The following is a 27,275-nucleotide window of genomic DNA, read 5'->3' on the forward strand; positions in this document are numbered from 1 at the left end:
CTCTTTATTTCCATTTCAGCTCCTTCCTCCTCTCCTTAAGCCAGTATTTCTCTCTGCAACATTTCTAAAATCTTCCTACTCCTTACTCTGTCTGCTAATAGTCTCCTTCTGTTTTGTAGTGATCTTAATTTGGATTTTAAGCAGTTTGGGACAGGGAATACATTTTTTTCTATGTAATAAAACTGTAGATTTATGGTAAATTTATAGTAAATATTAATCTGTAAATCCCTAAACAGTTTGAAACCAAGATAGCTGAAAGAATGCCCCTCTCCCTACATCCCAGTAGTTGAGTTCCTCTGGGATAGTGGTTCTCAACCAGGGGTCCGGGGTCCCCAGGGGCCGCGAGTAGATTTTGGAGGGGTGCCAAGCAGGGTCAGCGTTAAGATTCACTGGGGCCCAGGGCAGACAGCCAAAGCTCCACTGCATGGTCTGAAGCCTGGTTACTTGAGCCCTGCCATTCATGGCTGAAGCTGAAGCCTGAGCAGTGTAGCTGTGCAGGGATCCTGTGGCATGGGTCCCCAGGCAATTGCCTCGCTTACTATCCCCCTAGCTACGGCCCTCACTTTTATATGCAAAAATCAGTTGTGGTGTATGTAGGCCATGGAGTTTTTAGCGCTTGTTTGTGGGATTCAGAAAGAAAAAGGTTGAGAATTTCTGTTCTAGGTCACTCTAGGTGTCTGTTATTAAGGTTAAACATTACAAGACTGGCGGTAGGCCACTCTCAATGGAAGATGCAGGGAACCTGATCTTTTCAACGGTACAAAAGCCTGAGCTTCAGATCACAGTGCAGGACCTCTTTGTTTGGTCAGGCCTTTGACTCTTGCCTGTAGGTTATCTTAATAAGTAGGAGTTTAGAATTTCAGACTTCTGTTGTGAAATTTAGTTTTAGTGACTGTCTTTGGCGATAGTAAGGTGGTGAGGCAATAATTGTCCTCAGTTTCTAAATAAACTGATTCCCAAATGACTTCTAAAGGGAAAAGTAGAAATTTTCAGTTTATTTTTTATGTTCGATTGTTACATTGTTTGTTTCCTATTTAGCTAGTTCATGGTACACAGTGGAACCTCGGAGTTACGAACACCTCAGAAATGGAGATTGTAACTTTGAAATGTTTGAAAGTTTCCAGCTGAACAATAACGTAATATAGCTTGGAAACTTCACTATGCAGAAGAAAAATGCTGCTTTCCCTTTATTTTTTAGTAATTTACGTTTAACACAGTACTGTACTATATTTGCTGCTTTTTTTTTTTGGCCTCTGCTGTTGCCTGATTGTGTACTTCTGGTTCCAAACGAGATGTGTGGTTGACTGGTCAGTTTGTAACTCTGGTGTTCAAAACTCTGCGGGTCTACTGTATATATTTAAGGCAGTTTTTTAGTAATGTTTATCTTTGTAATTTGTTGGTATTGTTGGAATGTTTCTTCTTGTACTAGAAAAATGGAAGTGATATTGATAAACATTGAAAACTTTAAATTGGAAACAAATTTATGGAACAAGGACCGGCAAATGAGAATGTAGGAGGATTTCTCCGTGTATGACGAATGTGCCAAAAAATTAAGACATTTTTGGAAAGCCCTTAGAGATTTCATAAGGAAGATGATAGGTTGTCCAATAACCCCTGGGTGCTTTTATTAAATTGTCCTTAAAACTCAGCATCTTATAAAAGCCATAAGGAACTAAAAACTTATCCCCTAACTGCAACTAGAATTATTGTAGCGTGGTGGTGGAAGACCCTACTGTCTGGTATTGAAAAGTGTGCAAAATTCTGGTGCTAGAAAAGGTAAATCAGAGTGCTACAGGGGAGAAGGAAAAAGGGTAACTACGTAGAAGTCTGGTGGAACTTCTTGAAATTTGCTAAAAGAAGGTTATCAGCCACACCATATCTGATAGTTTGAGAACTTGTTTTAATGCTGAGGAAGGAGGAAACATCTTCAGCAATAGTCCAAATTAAATTAAAAATTGAGATATTAAAGGAAGAAGCTTAATATCATGTAGAGTTTTGCTAGGACAACTAGTAAACAAGTAAGAAAAACAGGTGGGCCTAAATACAAGATAATGAAAGACTTTTTAGCAGACTCTACCGACAGACAACACAGAAGAGGAAAGTAGAAAAGCATCGGCCACAATATCTGCTCAGTGCCATAAAGCTGAAGAAAGTGACTGGTAACAGGTCTCGTCAGTACAGTTTCAGGGACTTGGATATTTGGGCACAAGTTCACATTCTTATTTCACATTATATAATTGGGTGTCTAAACCAGTACAGTTGTTTACTCTTCTTTTTAGAACTCTTAATAGGATGTGAATCGATCACATTCACATGTTCACACTGAGCTCATCTTCATGGAGTCTCACATAAAGATGTTAAGAGAAGCTAGACTGGGAAGGCATCCTGTAGCATTTGATAAATACAGCTCTTATGGATATCAACATATATAAATGTCTGTCAAAATTTTAATGAAGAAACTTTTTGAAATGGCTGCGTGAAATGATTTTTTCCAACTGGAACAATGCGCAGTTCGTAATACATTTAGCAGTAACAGTGTGTGTGTCCGTCTGTCCTCACAGGTCTGCAAAGAGACTGCTTGATCAGATAGTTGAAAAGGGAAGACCTACACCTGGCTTTCATCATGGTGATGGACCAGGAAATGCTGTCCAAGAAATTATGATTCCAGCTAGTAAGGCAGGATTAGTTATTGGAAAAGGTGGAGAGACCATTAAGCAACTTCAGGTAAGTTTTAAACGTGGGTGTATGTGTGAAAGAGAGAGAGAGAGGTCAGAATTTGGAATTGCATGGAAATTCAATTTTATATTGTCAAATAGGAACGAGCAGGAGTCAAAATGGTCATGATTCAAGATGGGCCACAGAACACTGGTGCAGACAAACCTCTTAGGATTACAGGAGACCCTTACAAAGTTCAAGTAAGGAGTTTGTTTCCAGCTTTATCTTTTTTATGTATACAAAACAGTTTTAAAATTATAGAATCTAAAATTCATTTTTTTCTTCTTTAGCAAGCCAAGGAAATGGTGTTGGAGCTGATTCGTGATCAAGGTGGCTTTAGAGAGGCGCGCAATGAATATGGGTCAAGAATAGGAGGAAATGAAGGGATAGATGTACGTATGGTTGAAAATCTATTGTTCACTATGTACTTTGAGAGTGTTTAATAATGTTAAAAGCTCTTAACTCTATCCCAAAGTGGTTATGGCACATAGGTATCACTTGCTCACCACTGAAATACTACCACCTCTTTGTGGAATGCAGCAGCCATCTTGTGCCATCAATAAAGTACAGCAGTTTCTGTTGCTTTGGAGGGGTTTTATTGTAAAAGTCATGGCATTGTAAATGACCGTGAGTGGTGAGGGTTCCTGTTGGAGATATCGTTCAATGACACCAGTATCCTAGGCCCCCTAACACCTTGTTCAGGCACTGACTGGGAGAAAACCACTATCTGCTGAAGTGATGCCTCTATCACAACCTGTGGTGTCTAGAATTTATTTCCCCTTTTTTTGGCCATCCTATCCATTTACTAGCTAGGATCATGATTCTGTAGTTGCTTAGATTTGACAGGATTGCAGGCTGAGGTGGTATGGTTGGTGACCAGTTCAGTTTTCCAGTATACCTTTTTATTGTGGCTTTTGGTTGGAATATTTGTTGTTTCAAGATATTGATGATGTATTCTCTTAAGGTCCCAATACCACGATTTGCTGTTGGTATTGTAATTGGAAGAAATGGAGAGATGATCAAAAAGATACAGAATGATGCTGGTGTTAGAATCCAGTTTAAGCCAGGTGAGTGGTGTGAGTGTAAATGTTGATCAATTTAGCTTTATTTTTAAGTAAAACATGGCTTGATTTAAATATTACATTCTTATTCCAGATGATGGAACAACTCCAGATAGAATAGCCCAAATTACAGGACCTCCGGACAGATGTCAACATGCTGCAGAAATTATTACAGACCTTCTTCGAAGTGTCCAGGTTAGCTAATATTTATATTTGTGCAAAAAATAAAATTTCAGCTTGAGTTAGGAAAAACCCACATTTTAGCCATCTGTCCATTTTAATAACCTTACTTAATGGTAGTATTTGGTTGGGTCTGTGTGGAAAACTGACCATGGACTATAAAACATACTTGTTCGCAGTTCTTGTTTGCAGTCAATGAGGTGGTTATTTTTTTTTTCAGTTCAGTTTAAAGCCCTTAGCAATGTCTTGTCCTGGCTATTCTAGAACTACTTTTATTCAGTTGACAGTTGTCAAGTGCACTACCTTACTATCCCTTTATCTAATCATTGGCTAATGGTCCCACCTTTATATCTGTAGGCAGGCAATTGTGTGTTGCTGTATTGTGAGGAACTCTCCATTTCCCTGTGAAATCCCTGTTTTTTGCCCTCCCACACTATTTTTTTAAAGCTTTAACTTTTTTTAAAAAAAGTGGTTGGGACAAAAGGAGTGGTTTCAACATTTTTATGTTTTCTGTCTGTGAATACCTCTCTCAGCTGCAGAAATGCAGGGTACTGTATGTGGTTATCCTTTAAAAAATACAGCAGCAATTGTGTGTTTAACTGCATTACCTTCTGCTTAATTCTTCAGGGGGAGCTATGTTTAGTGCATATGCTTCAACTATGTGCTAAATCAGATGCAGGAGCATAAAAGCTTCCTATACAGACTTTTCTGACCAGGGCACTGTAGGCTAGCACAGTGACCCACTTCTTTATGTGCATGTGCGCACACACGAAACTGGAATGTGCTTCTTCCCCTCACCATTCTGAACCCTGTCCCCTTTATCCAGCCACTACTGCCTTCCCTCCCATCTCTTCACTTCCACCTACTGGATGCCAGGTGGTCTTCCTTCCCTCCTCTTGCACCTCAGAGTGATTTTGAGGAAGACCACTGGACTCCTGTGGTATGTCAGTACTTGGGGTAATCTTGAAATTAAGCAGGAACATAAAATGACTGAAAGCACTTCAATGAAAAATCCTTATCAAACTAAATGTTAACTGTATAAGTTACTGTTTGTGTGTGTGTATATACAAATAATAAAGCCTCTAAATGTATTAATCTGACACTTGTTAGTTGGCAGTGGGCTTCGTTCTAGAGTCATCTGTTGTCACTAATGAATTAATTGCGGTAAATGAGGCAGTAAGTTTTAATAGTGTGTGCTAACTTGTTACTTTTCCCCTCCATTAGGCTGGTAATCCTGGTGGTCCAGGACCTGGTGGTCGAGGAAGGGGTAGAGGCCAAGGCAACTGGAACATGGGGCCACCTGGTGGATTACAGGAATTTAATTTTATTGTACCCACTGGAAAAACTGGATTAATCATTGGAAAAGGCAATATATTTTAAACTAAAATATATTCTAACTAGAAATCATAGTACTTAACATTTTTGTGTAGTTAGTTATACCAGAAATCTTGGCAAAAAGTGCATTGATTTTTTTCAATTTAGTTTAACAATGTAATCACATTGTATCCATGTTGATTAATGCAGCACTAATTTCCTTTTTCTTTAGGAAAGAATGTTTTTTTTCTGGTAGCCATAGTAATGTGCACATTGCTAAGATTATTTAAATATAACAATAAGTCTGAAGTTTTTAAAACTAAAGGCTGAAATGTTTATCTCTTACCTTTTTCCGATTGGTGCAAGTGCGTGTAATTGTTCTTTAGTATGATCTTAATTTAGACTTTCCTTATCACACATACTGTAATTATGTCACAAAAGAAATCTCTGCACTTTTCAGCAAAGATCTAATAAAATGAAGTCTCATTACTAAGATTTTTTTACCTTTACAAAATACCACAATTTATAGAAGATACTAGGCTTTGAAATATTTTAATTAAAACTTAAGATGTACTACACTGTCAAATGAGAGATTCTCTTTGATTGTTACCCTTGTCTTTTTTTACTCATTTGTAATGAGTCTTTCAGACAATACAAATTATTGATCTGTTGTAGTTCATCTTTTGACTTGGAATACTAGTGCATGGTTTAAATGGATACAAGCTTGCATCTCCCATCTGAAAACTGTGTAGCTATTAGTGTTATAAGTAACATTTGAAATTACTGCAAATAAAGGAGACTAGAGAGGGAAATGTTCTTATCTTTTCAGTTAGTTTACTTGTGCACAGTTGGTAGCACTTGTTCAAAAATTAACTTCACTGTTGGTCAGTTGTATTTTCTGTCATTCATACTAACGTGATGACACCATTCATGCACTGCTCTGGAGGAGCTCAGGTATGTGCTCTTCAACAGACGGGGGAAAAAATATTGTGGGGGGTTTTTTTGGTTTTTGTTTATTTTAAAGCACATTATTTGGAAGGCGGGTTTTTCGTTAGTCAGTTAAAATTAAGTGTCCTTTTAAATTGAAGTTGAGGTTCCTTCTTTTTGTTCATTCTGTTTTCCCTGTATTTTATCTTGTTCTTAGTATTACATAACTGGCAACAAAATCTTTTCTCCCTTCCTCTGGTTATTTTTACTTAATAACAAAATTTACTGATTTCTATATGCATAATTTATCTTATTGAACACTTCTGTGAAGTGTATATATCTGTTTATAATTTTAGAAATCTTCCTGTCTAATACTTTGTTACAGTTTAAATAAGTGACATGTCTGCATGTGCAAGAAAAGCACTATTCTATGACTTTCTTACTGAACTGGTTTTCAGATACTGATATTGTCTTGCAGTCTCTTCCCTTGGGGCTGGTGTTTTGTTTGCTTTTTGGTTTGTGTGTTTTTGGCTGGGTCTCTACTGTTTACAATATGTCAGACCCAAGGAAATATTTTATTTTTTTGTATACCATGTGTAACTGAAAAGAATAGGTTATCAACTCTGTAATTTAGTAGTTTACTTACTTCCTTGTAGATGGCTTTTGCTTATATCTTATTTAGTATGTAAGTTAAATGTCTTGCCATCAAAGGTGGATGTTTTGATTACAGGTGGTGAAACTATCAAAAGCATAAGTCAGCAATCTGGGGCTAGAATAGAACTTCAGAGAAATCCTCCACCAAATGCAGATCCTAACATGAAGTTGTTTACTATCCGCGGGACACCACAACAAATTGATTATGCTCGGCAACTTATAGAAGAAAAGATTGGAGTGAGTATTCGAAAAGGCATTTTTACTTGCTGTAAAGGCCCCCGGTACACTCATCCCTTATTGCTTCAAGGGACAATTGAGATAATACAGGAAGTTGAACTGAATGGCTGAGGCTGTTTTCTATTTCTTCCCTCTTTTGGGTTGCTTGTTCAAATGTTATTAACGGGTTGATAATAACTAAAAGTTGTTGTTAATCAGCATCTGATTGTAAAATGAGACATGTAAACATAATCACAGCCTAATTTGCACTCTTGATGGTAGTCTGAGAGGTGAAGGATTAAATGGGAAGAAGACAGAATGCAGTTTTTGCTGTTCTTGTTCTGTGGATAATGAAGAATTTGACAGCCTAGGAGACCAATTTTGGTCCACTAAACTATTAAGTTTTTTAAAAAGCTACATTAAACACTAACTTATTTCTTTACAAACTCCTCTTACTCTCTTCAGGTAGATTTGTTTCAGTCATGGTTCATAATGTAGTCTTGCTGCTTTTTCTATTTAAATCATTTTTGTTTGCCTGCACATAGTTATAATTTCTTCTTGACTTTATTTTCACAGTTTTTGTGCATCTGGAATTTGTAATTAAGTATCTAAGTATGCAAACAGTGAGCAATTGGACTAAAAAACCTGTATTGATTTTTATACAATGCTCAGAATAGTTCATGCATAGTTTGGTAATGTTCTTTTTTTGCAGAGAATTGAACTGAAACAATATCCTTTGATTAAAAGTAAAACTTGTCACATTTAATTTTTCTAAATGAATTCTCTGGTTGAAATGAAGAATGACTTGTTTTATATCTTCATATCTTCGTTCAGAACATTCATATCCTCTGTCTTTTTTTTAATCCTACTAGTAAAGTTTAAGCCAGTGGTTGTCTAATTACTGTCTCTCAATCATCAGTTGTACATGAACATAAAGACTTTTCTGGTGGTCAACAGAATGAAGTATTTTGATTTTTTGAATATCTTGATACATTAAACCCGCTGTTGTTGGTTATTAGGAGAGGTTGTCCATAAACAGTGTGGGTGTTGTAATGGCGTGGTCCGTGAGAACCAAATCAATGGGAGGAAGGCATTGGAGTGCTAGCTAGGAAAGAACTCCTAATGAATCAGCGCTTGGAAGGAAAAGTTTAGAGAACACCTGGGTGAAACCTTTTAGATGAGCTTCTATTGGAATTCAGACTTGTGTTTCCGGTGTGTGAAAACATGGGGGTCACTCTTCCCCCGCCCACTTCTTTCCTGTTATAGGGTCCAGTAAATCCTTTGGGTCCACCTGTTCCTCATGGGCCCCATGGTGTTGTTCCTGGCCCACATGGACCTCCTGGACCACCAGGTCCTGGCAATCCTATGGGACCGTATAATCCTGCTCCTTATAATCCAGGGCCTCCTGGTCCCGCACCTCAGTAAGTAACACTTCAGTTATCTTATTTTTTTTCAAAAGGTGATTCTCAAATTGGATTTCATTGTAAGTGGCTCTTTGTCTTTTACAGTGGCCCTCCAGCCCCATATGCTCCACAAGGGTGGGGAAATGCCTATCCACACTGGCAGCCACCAAATCCACCAGATCCAGGTAAGAAATTCAGTCTTTTTATAAAAGGTTTTGTTCAGGCACACATTCAATGCATGATTGTACGTGGCCTGCTTTTAAAAGTGTGTTTTTTCTTTTTATTTATACAAGTAAATCTGAAAAGCTGTTTCTCCTTGGAATCTACTTCATTGATACCCACTTTGAATGTGCACTTCCACATATACCATGTGTTGGTGGTGAATTGTGGAAAATCAGTTGCCAGAAAAGCAGGACTATGCTTTCTTCTTGTTAAGGAAAGCATAACATTGGGGGCATGCATCCCAATTTCACTTCCGTTTTCCTAGTCCATTGAATATCAGAATTATTTACAGTGTTGAAGTGAAGTTTTCTTTTCCCATTAAATTCACTTTCATTTTTGTCTTTGTGCCCATTTTGTTCAGAGAGACCACTATGTCAGATGCATTCCTCTGACACATTATGCTTCTGTGATCCTCTCTAACAAATAGATTTGGGGTTTTACATTTGACGATTGTCCCTTCTAATTTATTAGTGAACATGGTTTCTTACTATTTCTGCTGTAACAAAATCTTTTCTGAGTAAGTAGTGTTGATCCAGATGAAATTAAGCCCCTTAAATTGCTCCAAACTTCCCATGTTTCTCTTCCCTGTTTTGAGGGGTGGGTATTCTTCAGAACTTTCAGTCCCTATTAATTCTAATTTAATTAAAGTTGTTCCAGATCATCAGGTTCTGGGATTTCATTCTCAGTACTTAATTATTTTTTTCATAATCTATTCTGAAGTCCATCCTCTTTTAGAAATCTTCACCTGAAGAAACTTTGAAAATAATCACAGTCTCTATTTATCATTGTTGTATTGAGAAATTGGTGATTTTTTTGTAGGGTTGCTCTTCCAAGTGCAAACATCTTAAATTTTAGGATAGTGATGCAGTATTTTCAGTTTTGCATTGCCTTTTTTAAAACCTTGGGCACATGTTGTTTGCAGAATATTTACATTTTGGCAGAGCACAAGTATGATCTTGAGGCTCTGTTCCTGCTGTACAAAAGATTCATCAATAATCCCAGCTAGTGCTAGTTGAAAATTTTTCTCTCAAAACCACTTTTGAATGAAAATTGGATTTTTTTTTAGAAAAGAAAATTGATTCTGTGGAAAAATGCCAGCTTTCAATTGAAAAACCAAACACGAGTAAATGGGAATATTTTTCAATTTTGGCTGCAATTTGAAATGCTGCTGTTTTATGGGAGTTTCAAGCTACATCTACACTAGAAGCAGTGCAACATTGTAGCTGCACTGATGCTGCAGTGGTTCTGGTGATGATGCTCTTAGCTGACGGGATAGCTCTCCCGTTGGCCTAATTTCTCCACCTCCCATGAAGGGCAGTTGGCAAGAGAAGCTCGCCTGCCAACATAGCGCTGTCTAAACTGGTGCTAAGGTTGGGCTGAGTGACGTAAGTTATACCGAAGTAAATTCTAGTGTAGACAAGGTCGTAGTTTATCTCGTTCCCTTTCTGGACTGTAGATTCTGGGCTACGCTACAGCTGAGGACACCTATGATGTGTGGATCAACAGGAGACTGTGGTGCAGTTTTGGGAGATGCAGTCTAACCAGGAGCCTGGTCTGTAGATAATAGAGGCATGAGGTTCTTTAAAACTTAAATTCCATGAAAAACTACACTACAGCATTTCCAAATCGAAATTTTGTTTTAAACCAAAAAAAAAAAAAAAAAAAAAAAAGCGGGGGGGCTTTCAGTTATTCACCAGAAGTCAACATTTTTGGCGGTGGGAGTCCATTTCTGACCAACGCTAGTCCTGGCCCAGTAATTGTAATGATGGAGAACTTTTGGCCATCTCTGCTGTGAGCAGAGTTCTTTTTCTTCATTTTACTGGTCTTTGTCAAGCATTCTTCAAATTCTAGTTTTCTGACATCTGTAACAGCACTGGAGATGCACAGATGTAGTAATTCATATAAAAATATCCCCATCTTCAGTTCTTTAAAGCAGAGCTATTCAAAGTAATTTCTCTGTGACAGTCCCCTTTGATGGGGCTAGAGAGCACTGTAATCAGTTTACATCTATGGGTAGCCCAATTCTTCAAACTTTCAATAAATTAATGTGTGAACTGCATGGGAGTGCAGAAGCAAAAGAATGACAAGCCTTGATCTTGGTGTTTGTATTCTCTCAGTAAACATTCAGTGTTCAGTCAAGGAGTGACTCAGTGTATAGTTAGGAGTGGTATTAGGATGGTTCAAGTGTTAGGTTGGTACTAGCGTAGAGATCATAGGATCAAACTGAAATTTTGTAATTGATGAACTGGACTATAATAGTATCAGCATTTTAGAATAAGTAGGAATCAGTGGACCAGATCCTGTCCCTTGCTTTGCACTGTTCTGCAGCCACAAAGCAAACTAACTGGCTACACAAGAATTCCCCTGGTACTGGGGGAATGCCTCGATGGTAGGGCTGGCATAGCAGCTCCTACACTACCCCCTTTCAGCATCCCTTTCACCACACCCTCCAAAAAAAAAAAACGTTAACTCTAAGTTGTTCCTTGGGACCAGCCAGGTCAGAGATGCTTGTTTGTTTGTTTTTTTGGGGGGTGGGGGGTCTTAAATCTCCTCCCTGAGATCTGGCCCAGTATTTTAAAATACTTAACTTTAAAATTCTTATATTTAGAACATGCTGTTTTAGTGCTGTGTGCATTTTCAGTATTTGGCTTTCATTTTCTTTTAGTAATGTTTTATTGTTTTCTCCTCTGCTCTACCCCATTAGTTCTCTCCAGAGCACCTATGTAATTTTTTCCATCTGTTCAGTTTGTGGCGCTCCCTCACTGATTTTGTCCATGGGTGCAGTTTCAATCATCCTTTTCCCATATGCTTAGTTCTGTCTTGAGAATCCCAGTTGTAATTTTTTTTGCCTCCAACTCTGTTGATTAGCCACCCATGTTCATAAACAGGTATCCATAAGCTTCAAGAACACACACCCACATTTGCTGCTGAGCCACATGAAGTTTTCCAATCCTTGATGTACCTGAAAGCTTCTTTTGCAAACTGGTGGTGTAATTATCTTCATGTGGTTCAGCAGAAAGAGTAAATTGTTCCTAAAAGGTGAATGTGGATAAATGGGAGAACCAAGAGGACTGGAAGCAAAGACATTTGAGACTCTAGCTATAATTAAAAATAATGGATGGAAGGGAAAGAGATGATCAGATATGTAGAAGGTAGGTATAACAGTGGTAACATGGTTTACACCTTTTAACAGCTAAAACTGGAAAATTGCCTGATATTCATAGCTATGCAAGGATGGGCATTCAGGATCTTGGGACACTTGTTGCATAGTCCAAGTGATTAACACTGTCTTTAATTTTTAACAGAGAAAACAGGTTAATTGAAAACTTATTTAAAAGAATGAAACTCCTTTGCTAAAACCATCTCACTATATCCATACTTACCCCCAAAATGATGCTGTTAGTGTGAGATTACATTGGGAAAACTTTTGTTGAAATTCTGCAGAGTTACGTTGATCAAAACAAAAAATGTCCATGTTACAGTGCCATGGACATTTTAAATACAAAAAAATTAAAATCTTTGAATTCCTGAACCACGCCTCTAGCAATGTAAATTGTATAGTTAGGCTACTAAAACACCCATAGGTCAGCAATATTGTACAAAAGTACACTTCGTAGCACATATGTAATTTACTACACTAAACACCCAGCCATCCCCCATGACAGATTGTGTGCTGTAATACGAAATCTTGACAATGAAGTTGACTTGGTTAATGTGATAACCTTAGCTCAGAAATTTTTTCATAACTTCCATTTTTAATGTATTTGTGTTTTAGTGTAACCAAATTCAGTTGATCTTAATGGGTTAAAATGAATTACAATATACACATAGCTACGGTAAAAATTAAGTATTTCATTAAAATTTCTCAGAAGACAAATTAGGAATGCCAGAAAAATTCTTGATCTGTAAGAATTTTTTTTTACAAAGCCTACTGCTTACACTATATGAGAGTGATGGTTTATTTCTCAGGTAAACCAGGAACAGACCCCAATTCAGCAGCATGGGCAGCTTATTATGCTCACTACTATCAGCAGCAAGCACAGCCGCCACCTGCAGCCCCTCCTGGTGGACCACCTACGACCCAAACTAATGGACAAGGTACACAGATCAATCTGTTACAAGGAAAAACTGCTCATTATTGAAGGAAAATAGTGGACCACCTAGACTTTTATCCTGTAAATGTTGATTGGGTTCTCCCATACAAGGGCTAATTTATTGCAAATTAGCCTGTTGTGTTGGAAAAACCTTACTTCTAGTGCCAAAACTTTAAACTTGCAGCTTTGCTTCAGGTTCATGAGTGTTAGGGATAACCTTTAAAATGGTGGCAAAGAGTCCTGTGGCACCTTATAGACTAACAGACGTATTGGAGCATAAGGTTTCGTGGGTGATACCCACTTCGTCTATAAGGTGCCACAGGACTCTTTGCCGCTTTTACAGATCCAGACTAACACGGCTAACCTTCTGATACTTTAAAATAGTGGTTCTCAACCAGGGGTACCCATATCCTGGGGGTATGCAGAGGCCTTCTAGGGGATACATTAACTCATCTAGATATTTGCCTGGTTTTACAACAGGCTACATAAAAAGCACTAGTGAAGTTAATACAAACTAAAATTTCATACAGATAAAATGAGACAGTAAGCAATTTTTCCATAATAGTGTGCTGTGACACGTCTGTATTTTTATGTCGGATTTTTGTAAGCAAGTAGTTTTTTAAATTTACAGGTGCAAACTCAACTGATATGTCTCGTTTAAACCAATATGGGAGTCCAAGCACAAAGTCATACCAGTTTAACTAAATCAGTATAAAATCACACCGTGATTTATATCTGTACAACTTTGTGTGTGCACCTGGTCTAAAACATTTTAGACTGCAAGTGGCATTTGCACAGTATGTGAGTGTTAGAGATTTCTTGAATTCTTGAAATTTAAAGTATTAAGTTTTGAACTAATGATTATGTACAGTTTTGTTATTTTAGCATTAGCTAGTAAATAAGCTTATTTTTATAGTGTGTTGTAGCAGATTAATTGCATTCATAAGTAAATTATATGTAAATATTTAAGCCAATTTTTGTTTCAAATTAATTAATAGCTGGATGCTTGGAAATGTTAGTATACAAACATTTTGTTTAAGTATATAACTAAATTCATGCATTATTTTATTTTTACTTCCTATAAATCAGGAGAACAACCAAATCCAGCACCAGCAGGGCAGGTTGATTACACCAAAGCTTGGGAAGAGTACTACAAAAAAATGGGTATGTTATTCATTTTTGGTTTGTTAAAAAAGTAGATCTTTGTAAGGGGAAAACGGTGTTCACGTTTGATTTGGCAGAGTTTTAGCAATAAAAATATAACTGTTTAATGCCACAGTCAATTGGCTTAGGTTCTTCTATTGTAGTAATTGAGCACATTGTGCCAGGAAATCTTACTGTAATTAAAATGTTATCTTTTCATTGTGCTATCAGTCAGCAATGGGCAGTGTTCCACATTCGGGGAGGGAAAGTGTATATTTCTTCTTAAAATTCCTTTACTCCCTAGCTGGCGTTGAGGAACAGATGTAGAAGTGTTTTTTTGGTTTGTTTTTTTTAAGCAAACATGATTTCCAAAGAAACTACACTGTGTAACATATGAAACATCCCATATTTAATTATTGAGTGGCAAAGTAGCATTATTTTTTTAATCTTTTTCAACTTAAATACAAATTTTTAAAAAATCTTCGATATTTGGAGTTCATTCTTTCTTTTATGTTGCCTTTGGGAATCTGGAAATTTGAAGTGTGTTTTATAAAGTTGTTGTATATCTTCCTGGTTTGGAAGTTCATCTGTTTAACATTTGCTCTTAGATGACCACTGTTATGTCTTTTTATTTTTATTATTGTCTTTTGTTTAGTCTAGTTTTTTATAACAAAGCTTGCTACAAATGAATGCCATTTCTATAGGTTTTATATGGCATGTCATATTTTTTAAATCTGTTATTAGTTGTGCAACAGCTAAGTGCTATAAACTAAATCCTACAGCTAGTGCTTGTTCTTAGCTTTGACTAGTTTTTTAAAATAAATAAAAGTGAAACTTGTGGTTCTTTGAAGGGATACATGTTTCACTTTGCTGTTCAGTTGTCAGTCATTTCTTTATTTCTCCTTTCTTCAGTAAAGAAGGAAAATTTGGCACCGATGTGTCAGACCTGCCAATAGGTGCTAATTCACTTTTCTGGGTCATGACCTCTTCTCCCATTTTGAACATAATCTCGTTCATGAGGCTCAGCCATATCCTTAGGCATACTGCAGAATTCCTGCTTCTGGCCATGCAAATAATAGCAGCTTTGATTTCTCACTTTTTCCATTATCATACTTGTGTTTAAAAAGGCAGACTTGGAGTAGCAGTGAGCAGTATTTCTCTTCTTTTCAGTCTTCATCCAGGGGCAGTTTTTAGGGGTATGGTGCACCAAATTAAAGCACCCATCAGTCTTCTTTACCTCTATTTCTTCTTTTCCTGAGCATGATGCAGTTGTGACCAAATGGAGCAGGTGAACCATTTAAGAGGTCTTCCATCTCCGGAGGGGGAGTTCTGTGGCAATTCTCCCAGCCTAAAAGCACTTTGCCAAAAATGGGCTCAGATTCTTAACGTTTGGTTGGGCTTTTCCATTCTTTACCTTAACCACTCAGACTTCTCTTCAAGGGTGAATCAGTCCTATTCAGATCCTGTTTAGTGCCTGTGAATCTACAGTCAGGTCAATGCTTGCTGATCATGGATTTTTCCCATTAACTCCTTCCCCATTGGTCCAGTCCACGACTAAGGCAACAAGCTCGAAAGTCTCTTCTCACATTCTTAAAGTGATAATTGCAGTCCTTGTCAAGAAATCTGGTATTTATTCTAACTTGGTTTCCCTCCAAAGGAGGATCTAGGCTCCTTCAAGGACCTTTCCCTTCATTTCCTTACTAAGTGCATATCAGATGATGAAGGGCACAGGGGCCCAGAGCATGGGTAAGTCCTGAAAAAGGGACCAGTTCTCAGATGGGGGAGAAAGATAAGGCAAAGAATTCCAAAAGGGCAGAACAAAGAGGAATTCAATAGTTGGGAAGCATTCCAGATCCTTATCCTTCTCTTCTAGCTCCAGCTGTAGTTAATCTCATAAAAGGAGTACTCTTGACTTTAAACCTTTGTAACCCTGAGCTAGAGAACCAGAAGAGGTCATTTCTCCACAGACATGTTCAAGGTAATGGGCAAGAAAGGTGATTTCCCCATTGAGATCCATCCAAAATGGAGGATGAACAATTGATATCCAAGGGCAAATATTATTCAGTATTAAGTCAGAATTTGCAGTTCCCCTTCTCTTTCTTCAAAGAGGTTGTAAGGGAGGAATGGGAGATCTCTGACATGGGGAAGAGACTGTCCGCAACACATTATGCTCTGTAAGCTTTCAAAACCCCAAATGCTCCCACCTCGATAGTTGCAGTGGTACCATCCGTTGTAAACAGTATAGTAATTCCTGGCAGGAAGATAGAAGCTATCTTTCATAGGGCCTGGGAGCTACTCTGGTAATTACATATTTCATGAGAGCAAATGCTTGCTGCCGCCCCCCAGAGCCACAATAAGTTTTAAGTTTGTTATGAAGAAAGTTATTCTTAGCTATTGTATTCATAGTGATGGGTAAATAGTGATGGGTCCATGATTTCCATGAGGTTAGCAGCAAGGGCCATGGCTGCAGACTCCATGGCCAAACACCCACCAACTCCATCTTAAACACAAGACTGCAGATAATTACACTTTGCAAATTCACCATCTCAAAATTCTCAAGTGGAATCCTTTTTGAGGAGAAGCTTGAAAAGCTGGTGGGTGACAGTTTGGACAAACCAAATTACTTGCTACCCACTCCAGCAAAGTCAAAATGGCAGAAGTTATTTTTTTCCTATGAACAACAAAGATACCATCTTATTTCAAGAATAAAGCCTGGGCATGAAATGCCAGGGAGAAAGCCAGATCAGGAAATGGGCACTTTTCCTCCTTTCAGTCCAAACCATCAATGTGTCTGTAAGCAAGTCTGCCTCTGCCCAGGGCTAGGAGGCAAAATATCGTGCTCTTCAGACTCATGACTCAGACAGTGGGTACTAGAGAGCATAGCAAGAATACTTTTGGGTTGTCTCCTCCACATTCTTCTTTCTTTCTGTCTCAAACCTTGAAGAGTAACAAACATCAATCCATACTGAATAATACATTTATTGCAAGTTGGGGCAATAGAGCTTGTCTTTTTAAGACCAAAGATACCTCAGGGTCTGCTCTATTTTCATATTAAGCAATAGATCAGGTGAAGTCCAGATCATCCTAGACATCAAGAAACTGAACAGGTAGCTGAAGATTAAAATACAGGGCACTCTTCCAGTATAGCAGCAGAATCTCCTGCATATGACCTGATATTGCTGGACCCTGACAGAAGCTTAACTGCTATCAGCAGTTTATCAGTTTCACCTACCAAACTGCCAGTGCAGAGTATTGCAATTAGGTCTATCCTCTGCCTCCAGATTTTTGTCAAAAATAATAGTGGTGATAGCAAGACTCTGGACTGTAGGAACTCATATATACCCCTTGTTAGGCAACATAGTTGCTTAGAAGTTGATAAATACAAGGAGGGCCAGTGTGTTCCTGACATAGGAAAAGCTTGACTAGATTAAGGCACTGATCTAACGCATTACGTTGTGGAGAAACACCGGTCCATCCTTACCTGCGGCTCCCAGGTCTTCTGGTCACATGAATAAATACAAGACTGCATGTGAGTTTCAGGAGTTCCAGGACCATTCAAACAAGACGCAGAGGAAAATGAGGATGCCATCCACTGTGATCGTCCCTCTGCTGGTAGAAACAGGAAGTCCATGTGATGATAGAACCTTTTCTTCAGTCAAGAGGCCAGCCTTTTCCATACCACCAGCTTCCTAGGGATGAGAAATCAGGTTGGCTGTTCTGGCAGTTGGGCAACACAATGATCGTTACGTATATAAATCAATGAGGGAGTGGAAAGAATCTCAAGTCTAAATGCTTAAGCACGAATTCTCCTATTTCAATCAAGATCAAAATAAAAGGATACTATAAAACCAAAAAGTGGACTAAGTTTTCTTCAGGTAGACAACCCAGAATGGGTTGAATGAAGAAGTATTCCAGCAAATATCCAGAGAGCCAAGCTATCCCTCATATAGTTATATTTCCATCCAGTTGGAATGGAGAGTTAAGGGAAACAGACCAAGGTTAACTGAGGATATGTTCTGGTTCACAGAGGGCCTAAATGGTTTCTTTGTGTGCTTCCAAGGCCCCATCCCTTCCACTGTAAGGAGAAGCAATTAAAAAGATGAAGGCATAATCATTGTTAACACAGATTGGACCTACTGGGGTTATCCTAATGGTCTTATTTCAATTTCTCACCAATTAGGATGCTCTGTTGCAGATCCTGCTGCAGAATCCCAATCTTGACTACCTGAAACTGACAGCTTGGTCATTGATCATCAAGTCCTAAATAGGATGGGATGTTCATCCTAAGTAATAAACTCTTCTAGCCTTTCATCTTCTCTGCCTACACACAAATTTGGACAAAATTCTTTCAGGTGCTTGGAAAGAGATCCTAGGAAATCAGAAACTGTAGTTCTGGATTTCTTTGGTCTGAAATCTCCCACTTGTTTCGTTTTTGTCTCAGCATTAAATAGTGTTATAAGCTCAGATCATTGAAATATTAAGCAGGTATTTCAAGATTCCATAGGGTAGTACATCTGTCCAAACCAGCAGTCAGACCCATCCTCTCTTCCTGCAGATCTACGGATCTGCAGTCTTCACAACCTATTCACTGAGACACAAGATGTAAATTCCATACATTTTCTTTACAGAATCATGATTCCGGGTTGCAATTATGTCAGCAAGAAGAGTGTCTGCTCTTAGAAGGCACAAGCTTTATTATTTTTTCCACAAAGACAGTCACTTACTATTCCAGAATAATTCCCAGAATCAGTAATTACAAAGGAACTTTTTTCCATACATCGAGGGAGTTCATTACTTTAGTTTTACCCTAAAGAGCATTGCACATTAGGAGTATGAGACGCACTCTTAAATTTTATCATCGTAGAATCTTCTAGTTCAGGGTGTAATCATTGCTTTCCTTTACCTTCCGTACCAGGGTCTGAAAATGTCTAGAGTTTTCATAGTCAAACTCTGCATCAGCGAGTTCCAAAGATAAACCGTCTGAGTGGATCAAAGCCCATTCAGCATGCTCTGCAGTAACATCTTGGCAGATGATGAAGCATCAGCCACCACAGAAGAATCAGAAAATTTTCCAATTGATCACCCATTAACATGTTTATAAAATGCTTGACCTTAATTCCTGTTCAGAAGCATTGTTCAGAGGTCCCCAAGTATCATACTAATACTTAAGGAAGGAATTCCTCTCCTTCCGTATTGCCTACTACAGCCTAGAACTAAACTATTAAAAAACTAAAAAAGAGCCACCATGGCTTAACAACCATGTAGAAGAAGCAGTGAGAGATGAAAAAGGCATCTTTTAAAAAGTGGAAGTCAGATCGTAGTGAGGTAAATAGAAAGGAGCATAAACACTGCCAAATTAAGTGTAAAAATGTAATTAGAAAAGCCAAAAAGGAGTTTGAAGAACAGTTAGCCCAAAACCTCAGAAGGTAATAAACACAATGTTTAAGTACATCAGAAGCTGGAAGCCTGCTAAACAGCTAGTGGGGCCCCTGGACAATCGAGATACAAAAGGAGTACTTAAAGACGATAAAGTCATTGCAGAGAAACTAAATCATGGAATATCAGGGTTGGAAGGGACCTCAGAAGGTCATCTAGTCCAACCCCCTGCTCAAAGCAGGACCAATCCCAAATTTTTGCCCCAAATCTCTAAATGGCCCCCTCAAGGATTGAACTCACAACCCTGGGTTTAGCAGGCCAGTGCTCAAACCACTGAGCTATGAATTCTTTGCTTCAGTCTTTACGGCTGGGGATGTTAGGGAGATTCCCAAACCTGAGCCATCTTTTGTAGGTGACAAATCTGAGGAATTGTCACAGATTGAAGTATCGCTAGAGGAGGTTTTGGAATTAATTGAGAAACCTAACAGTAACAAGTCACCGGGACCAGATGGCATTCACCCAAGAGTTCTGAAAGAACTCAAATGTGAAATTGCGGAACTATTAACTATGGTTTGTAACCTGTCCTTTAAATCAGCTTCTGTACCCACTGACTGGAAGATAGCTAATGTAACGTCAGTATTTAAAAAGGGCTCTAGAGGTGATCCTGGCAATTACAGACCGGTAAGTCTAACGTCAGTACCGTGCAAATTACCTGAAACAATAGTAAAGAATAAAATTGTCAGACACAGAGAAGAACATAAATTGGGCAAAAGTCAATATGGTTTCTGTAAAGGGAAATCCTGTCTAATAGATTACTAAGAGTTCTTTGAAGTTGTCAACAAACATGTGGACAAGGGGGATCCAGGGGACATAGTGTACTTAGATTTCCAGAAAGCCTTTGACAAGGTCCCTCACCAAAGGATCTTATGTAAATTAAGTTGTCATGGGATAAGAGGGAAGATCCTTTCATGGGTTGAGAACTGGTTCAAAGACAGGGAACAAAGGGTAGGAATAAATGGTAAATTTTCAGAATGGATAGGAGTAACTAGTGGTGTTCTCCAAGGGTCAAGTCCTAGGACCAATCCTATTCAACTTACTCATAAATGAGCTGGAGAAAGGGGTAAACAGTGAGGTGGCAAAGTTTGCAGATGATACTGAACTGCTCAAGATAGTTAAGACCAAAGCAGACTGTGAAGAACTTCAAAAAGATCTCACAAAACTAAGTGTTTGGGCAACAAAATGGCAAATGAAATTTAAAGTGGATAAATATAAAGTAATGCACATTGGAAAAAATAACCCCAACTATACATACAATATGATGGGGGCTAATTTAGCTACAGGTAATCAGGAGAATGATCTTGGAGTCATTGTGGATAGTTCTCTGAAGTCGTCCATGCAGTGTGCAGCGGCAGTCAAAAAAGCAAACAGGATGTTAGGAATCATTAAAAAAGGGATAGAGAATAAGATAAAATATCTTATTGCCCTTACGTAAATCCATGGTACGCCCACATCTTGAATACTGCGTACAGATGTGGTCTCCTCATCTCAAAAAAAGATATACTGGCATTAGAGAAGGTTCAGAAAAGGGCATCTAAAATGATTAGGGGTTTGGAACGGGTCCATATGAGGAGAGATTAATGAGGCTAGGACTTTTCAGCTTGGAAAAGAGGAGACTAAGGGGGGATGTAATAGAGGGATATAAAATCATGAGTGGTGTGGAGAAAGCGAATAAGGAAAAGTTATTGTTCCCATAATATAAGAACTAGGGGCCACCAAATGAAATTAATGGGCAGCATTAATTAACAATAAACTTGTTTATTAAAACAAAAGGAAGTTCTTCTTTACACAGTGCACAGTCAACCTGTGGAACTCCTTCCCTGAGGAGGTTGTGAAGGCTAGGACTATAACAGGGTTTAAAAGAGAACTGGATAAATTCATGGAGGCTAAATCCATTAATGGCTATTAGCCAGGATGTTTAAGGAATGGTGTCCCTAGCCTCTGTCAGAGGATGGAGATGGATGGTAGGAGAGAGATCACTGATCATTACCTGTTAGGTTCACTCCCTCTGAGGCACCTGGCATTGGCCACTGTCGATAGACAAGATACTGGGCTGGATGGACCTTTGGTCTGACCCAGTATTGTCCTTCTTATGATGTTTAACTGGTGGGTAAGTAATTGTTAAGAATAACAAAATTGACTGCTTCTCTGGGACTTTGCCTCCTCCTCTTAGTCTGGCTTCTTTGAGAAGTCTTTCATATGCTTCTACAATGGCCTCTTCAAGGTGCATGTGTATGTATAGTTAATATGATCTAATAAAGCATTACTGGTAAAAAGTTTCAGTATGCTAATTAGAATTTAGTGTTTCAGTACAGCTTTGGAAGGTGGAAGGACTCATCCTGAGTGAAGGGACGTGGCGAAGCCCCAGAATTCCATTATTCCTGTGGGAATTCTGTGCCAAAAAATTAAATTCTGCACACAATAATTTAAAATTCTGCAAACAAAATTTCCCCCAGGAGTAGAGAGAGAAACCCCTACGACAACCCAGTTCCTGCTTCTTTGTCATCGTCTTCTCTTCTCCTCCCCTCGCTCCCCCCCAGCACAGCCACGGGGCCCAGACATTCATACCTCTTCCCCCCCCAAAGCCCTGCTGTGGGGCCTTCCCTGGCCCAGACACTCTCACACCACCTCCGCCCAGACACTCACACCCCATACCCTCCCCCTCCCCCAAGGCCAGCTGCAGGTGCACATCTCCTCCTCTTCTCTCTCTTCCTCTCCCCCCACCCCCAAGACACTCACAGACCCTACCCTCCTAGAGCCCGGGGAAACCCTGGAAACCCTCCAGTTCCCTCTCCCTCCCCCTAGCCTTGTCTTCTATTTGCGAGCAAGCTGGGTTTTGCCAGGTCCAGCGGCTCCTACTGGTGGCCAACATCTCTACAGCCTATTTCTGTGGGGGGACAGATGGAAATTCTGCACACCCACCATTAATTTCTGCAAAATTGTGCAGTGGCACAGAATTCTCCCAGGAGTAATTCCATGGAGTAAGCTTGAGCTGTCTCTATTTGCCAGAAAAGTAGTCTAACCCAGATCCTTTCTGGACCTCTTCCACAAAGTAAGTCAGCAGATAATAAATTCGATACTGGTTTTGGTGTGAGTTTTTGCACTCCATAAAAATAAATTTTTCCTTTTCCAGTTGGGCTTCTGGAGATGTGAAGGGAAGAAGTTGGAAAGTGCTTTGGGATATAACTATATACAATAGCCAGCTCTATCTTGTATTTATACAATTCAGAAATTGGAAGCCTTTGCATGGTACCAATACACAATTCTGTACATTTCAGCACCATACTTTAACTTTCTTTTTTCTTTGACCCGTATCTAATACAAAATCTCTAGCTATAATTGAAAGTAGGTATGTGAAAGCAAATTTCTTGTTGAAGTCACCAGAAGTATCTATTTGACCACAATATTGGAGGAGGGTAAATGCAAATGGCATGTTACAAACTATATAACTTCAGCTCTTAAATTTGCATTTGGGTCATAACTTAAGTTTTCTTGATCAGGAACAGAAGGTAAAGCGTCTCTTCTGTCTACACAATTTGATCAAGAGAAAGTAGAATTTTAAATTTTCTTACAGGATTAAGTGGTATCGACTGTGCTGGTTTTACCTCACTAATATGATAATGACAAAAATCACTAACCCTTAGGAAAACTTTTAATATCCAAGTGTATGTAAACTGAACACTGGCTGATTTTGCTCCAGTGCTGTGCCAGGGAGAAATTTTGGTTATCGGGAGGTGTGAATCCCTCCTCCTGGGAGCTATTAATAGGAGAGAGGCTGTGTCAGGAGATCAAGCTACGGGGATGGAAAGGGTTCGCTAGGGAGCTGTAAGGAGTCTTATAAAGTGAGCCATGTTTAGGAATAGAAGACTGGGCTTCTGGAGATGTGAAGGGAAGAGTTGGAAAAAAGTTACTGCATGCAATAGAATAGGCTACCTCATATTTACAAAATGTAGGAACTGGAAATCTTCGCATGGGGCGTACACCAATGCATTTGCAGAAGAAGTTTGGAATAAACAAAAGAAAAAACAGAAGGGATGTCTTTCACTCTGGTACTTCCTGTAAATCCTTTGTTTCTTATTTTACTATGTTTCTAGCTGATTTGTTTCCTCAGAAGATCCAGGTTTGTTTAAAATTTTTCACTCAGTGAGCAGGGATCAGTTTGAGTTGCAGGAACTAAAGTGTTTTCTTCTTTTTATTTTTGCAGTTTTCTATTCTCCCTTCATGTCTCCCAAAATAAAAAAATCTAGGAACCTTACACACCTTGTTAGCCAAGATTATAAAAATTAAGATATATCTTAATGTATCGGAGTAGCAGCCGTGTTAGTCTGTATTTGCAAAAAGAAAAGGAGTACTTGTGGCACCTTAGAGACTAACCAATTTATCTGAGCATAAGCTTTCGTGAGCTACAGCTCACTTCATCGGATGCATACTGTGGAAACTGCAGAAGACATTGTATACACAGAGACCATGAAACAATACCTCCTCCCACCCCACTCTCCTGCTGATAATAGCTTATCTAAAGTGATCACTCTCCTTACAATGTGTATGAAAATCAAGGTGGGCCAATTCCAGCACAAATCCAGGTTTTCTCACCCCACCCCCACCCCTCCTTCCCCACACACACACAAACTCACCCTCCTGCTGGTAATAGCTCATCCAAATTGACCGCTCTCCTTACAATGTGTATGATAATCAAGGTGGGCCATTTCCAGCATAAATCCAAGTTTAACCAGAACGTCTGTGGGGGGGAAACAAGGGGCAATAGGCTACCTTGCATAATGACTTAGCCACTCCCAGTCTCTATTTAAGCCTAAATTAATAGTATCCAATTTGCAAATGAATTCCAATTCAGCAGTTTCTCGCTGGAGTCTGGATTTGAAGTTTTTTTGTTTTAAGATAGCGACCTTCATGTCTGTGATTGCGTGACCAGAGAGATTGAAGTGTTCTCCAACTGGTTTATGAATGTTATAATTCTTGACATCTGATTTGTGTCCATTTATTCGTTTACGTAGAGACTGTCCAGTTTGACCAGTGTACATGGCAGAGGGGCATTGCTGGCTCTCAGTGAGCCGTAGCTCACGAAAGCTTATGCTCAGATAAATTGGTTAGTCTCTAAGGTGCCACAAGTACTCATCTTCTTTTTGCGAATACAGACTAACACGGCTGTTACTCTGAAACCTTTGGAGTGTTGTGGCCCTTGAATGTCAGTTGGGATGTCCCATTGTCATGCAAAAAGGTGGTGGTAATAATAGGAGGAGTTAGGGGTTTCTGAATTCAGAGGACTTGGAAGGAGGAAGATGTCAGGGGCATCCTTGACCTTCCTTTCAAATAGTAATGTTATTGGTTTGATTTTTCAGTAATAACTGTTGCCTGTTGGATGGAAAAAGTGAACTTGTTCTATTGGCATATTCCATGTACCTTATTGCCTTCTGCTTACAGCTTTGAGCACTGTTGAATGAGGCAATAGTTCTTAATTATAATTCTCCGATTATTGTGTGTGTTGAGAATAAATTAGAGAGCTTGAAATTTGGAGGTCAGAGGGAAGGAAGAGGAGCTTGGGGATTGTCGTCTTTTGTGCAATATATTAATAAAAATATGTGCTCTTTGATGGAAGTGCTTAGCTCTAATAGTGTTAAACAAATCTTGAGATTTATTTCAATTTGCTTGGGTGGAAAATCAATTAACTTTAAATTTAATGAATTAACAGCTGGTGTGTTAATAAATGCAGCCTGTGCAACAAGATCACTTTTTGTAATCTGACTATTTAATTCCTCTCCCTTGCTGATCTGCATTTTAACTGAAAATACTGTCAGTTGTTTAATTCAAGTAAATCCAAGTGGGCATGCTTGGAAAAGAAAGTGTTGTTCTTCCCCCCTCCTCACCCCCCAAACACACACACACAAGTGTGCTCTGGAACACGTTTCAGCAGAAATCCTTTTTATTTTTTGCTTTTAAAAGTATTAACATACAAGGTATAAATGACAAAATGTGAGTGTTCATGTGCAAACTTCCTGACTCCTGCATGCTGCTTTCTATAAAGGATGTCCTCAAATTCAGTCACATAGAAGTAGTAAAATCTGTGTTGTTGATATTTAAGCATATTTGAAATGGTAGTGTCCCAGAGTTAAGTGGCTCTATAATATCAACAGGAAGAATAGCATTGTGTAAATTGCTTAATATTTACATTAATGCTATTTTTAACTTTTTTATTTGGACCTGAAATCCACTGAGAGGCAGAATACCTCTGTCTTTGTATATATGTATAATTTTGGTGTACACGGGAGTCTTTACATTAAAATGTGGGGGGTTTTTCAGGTCAACAAGGGCAGCCACAAGATTATTCAAAGGCTTGGGAGGAATATTACAAGAAGCAAGGTAATGTTTGCTAGAAATGAGATTATTTTTAGCTTCTTTGTCTTTGTTACAGCAAAAAAGTTATGTAGTCCTAATTTATTTTAGGTCAAGCAGTTCCAGCTCCAGCTGGGGCCCCCCCAGGTCAGCCTGATTATAGTGCAGCATGGGCTGAATACTACAGACAGCAAGCAGCATATTATGCCCAGACAAGTCCACAGGGAATGCCACAGCATCCTCCAGCACCACAGGTATAAAATTCTATGAATTATTTTGTGTTTTTATAAATATTTTTTTTGCATGTCTCCTGTTTTGTTACCTTTGGAGTGTGCATCCTTTTTTTGTAGCAAAATAACTCAGAATAATTAGTAAATGACTTTTATCTGGTAACTTGAGTTCTCTATCTCTTCAGAACGCTCAGTGCTTTTGATTAAAAATTTTTCTCCCTCAGGGTTTAGAAAACCATGCAAGAAGCCACCACCATTTACATTAACCAATTTTTCTTTCTTAAAGGCTTCACTCCTGAGTTAGCTCAATTTAAAGGATTTTCTTTAACTTTTTGTGTATCTCTTATGTATCTCTTCTGCACAGGGCCAATAATAAGAAGTGGACAATACAGTATTTGCTTCATTGTGTGGGGGAAAAAACCTTTGTTAAATGTATGGATGCAGACGCCTTGATGAAGATCTTAATTTTGTTTGGTTTAAAAATAGTGTTTTTGAAAATGTACAAAATATCTATCACTACTGATAGGAGGTAATATTTCTGTGTAGAAATGAAAATTGGTTTGTTTTTAGTATATTAGTGTAGATGTACACATTCCAGCAAATGTATTTGCAATTATTATGTGGTCAATGCTTTGTGATATAAATGTACTTTTTCAATGTATACTTTCACTTTTAAAATGCCTGTTTTGTGCTTTACAATAAATAATATGAAACCTCCTGTGTCGGTAAGTTGGATATGTGGGTATTTAAAGAATTCTAGGACTTACTAGTAATGCTGAATTAAGGTATATGTACCCAAATGAGATTTTTTTTCCCCCCATGAAATCTTAGAATGAGTTAAAAAACCTGTCATTGGCATGTTTTTCCCCTTTTCAGAATAGTTGTAGATGGAGGATCTTTCATTTATTGTATTTTGCTGTCTAGCACCAGTAATCTTGATACCTTTATTTTCTTTCTATTTGATTAAAAACTGCATGTGTTTAAAAAGGTGATCTTTTGGCATACTTCCATTGCATTAACAGTGAAATTTCCCTTTTTATACATGACCACTGTTTCAGACCTGTACAGCTGCTATAAGTTAACCTTTCTGTTTTTAATTTGATACTTACTTGACTGTTTCAGCATAACTATTTTAAACATTTTTCAGATTAGTTATAAAAGGTTTTTGCTTTTATAATTAAATGTTCTAAGCATTCAGTTTGCAGTAGTTCATTTCAAAAATCAGTGTAGAAAGGTGAACGTGGTTACCAGAATTGCATCTGACATTGAAACTTTATATTTTGTTTGGGGTGGGGGGAGTGGTTGACAGAGAACTTCATTCAGTACAGATAAGTT

At 38.5% G+C, this 27,275-nt stretch overlaps 1 protein-coding gene across 14 annotated transcripts in view; it reads left to right on the plus strand.

Moving 5' to 3' along the window:
- The window catches only part of FUBP1 (far upstream element binding protein 1), a 67,436-nt gene that overhangs the window by 12,293 nt on the left and 27,868 nt on the right, over positions 1-27,275 (plus strand). For 11 of the 14 annotated variants that reach the window (XR_013346899.1, XR_013346900.1, XR_013346898.1 and 8 more), the window contains 12 exons: positions 2,562-2,724; positions 2,817-2,915; positions 3,006-3,107; positions 3,680-3,782; positions 3,871-3,971; positions 5,181-5,322; positions 6,928-7,088; positions 8,334-8,488; positions 8,576-8,655; positions 12,662-12,790; positions 13,876-13,950; positions 25,822-25,964. Coding sequence is in view for 10 of the 14 variants with exons in the window: in XM_077824854.1 (XP_077680980.1) it covers positions 2,562-2,724; positions 2,817-2,915; positions 3,006-3,107; positions 3,680-3,782; positions 3,871-3,971; positions 5,181-5,322; positions 6,928-7,088; positions 8,334-8,488; positions 8,576-8,655; positions 12,662-12,790; positions 13,876-13,950; positions 25,822-25,964 (1,453 nt within the window). In the remaining 4 variants the exon portion in view is untranslated. Of the gene's footprint in view, positions 1-2,561; positions 2,725-2,816; positions 2,916-3,005; positions 3,108-3,679; positions 3,783-3,870; positions 3,972-5,180; positions 5,323-6,927; positions 7,089-8,333; positions 8,489-8,575; positions 8,656-12,661; positions 12,791-13,875; positions 13,951-25,677; positions 25,738-25,821; positions 25,965-26,304; positions 26,658-27,275 lie in introns of those variants that run through there. The other 3 variants (XM_077824858.1, XM_077824860.1, XM_077824855.1) reach the window with 2 other exon arrangements.

The sequence above is a fragment of the Eretmochelys imbricata genome, chromosome 8, assembly GCF_965152235.1.
Source record: "Eretmochelys imbricata isolate rEreImb1 chromosome 8, rEreImb1.hap1, whole genome shotgun sequence".
Classification (NCBI taxonomy): domain Eukaryota; kingdom Metazoa; phylum Chordata; order Testudines; family Cheloniidae; genus Eretmochelys; species Eretmochelys imbricata.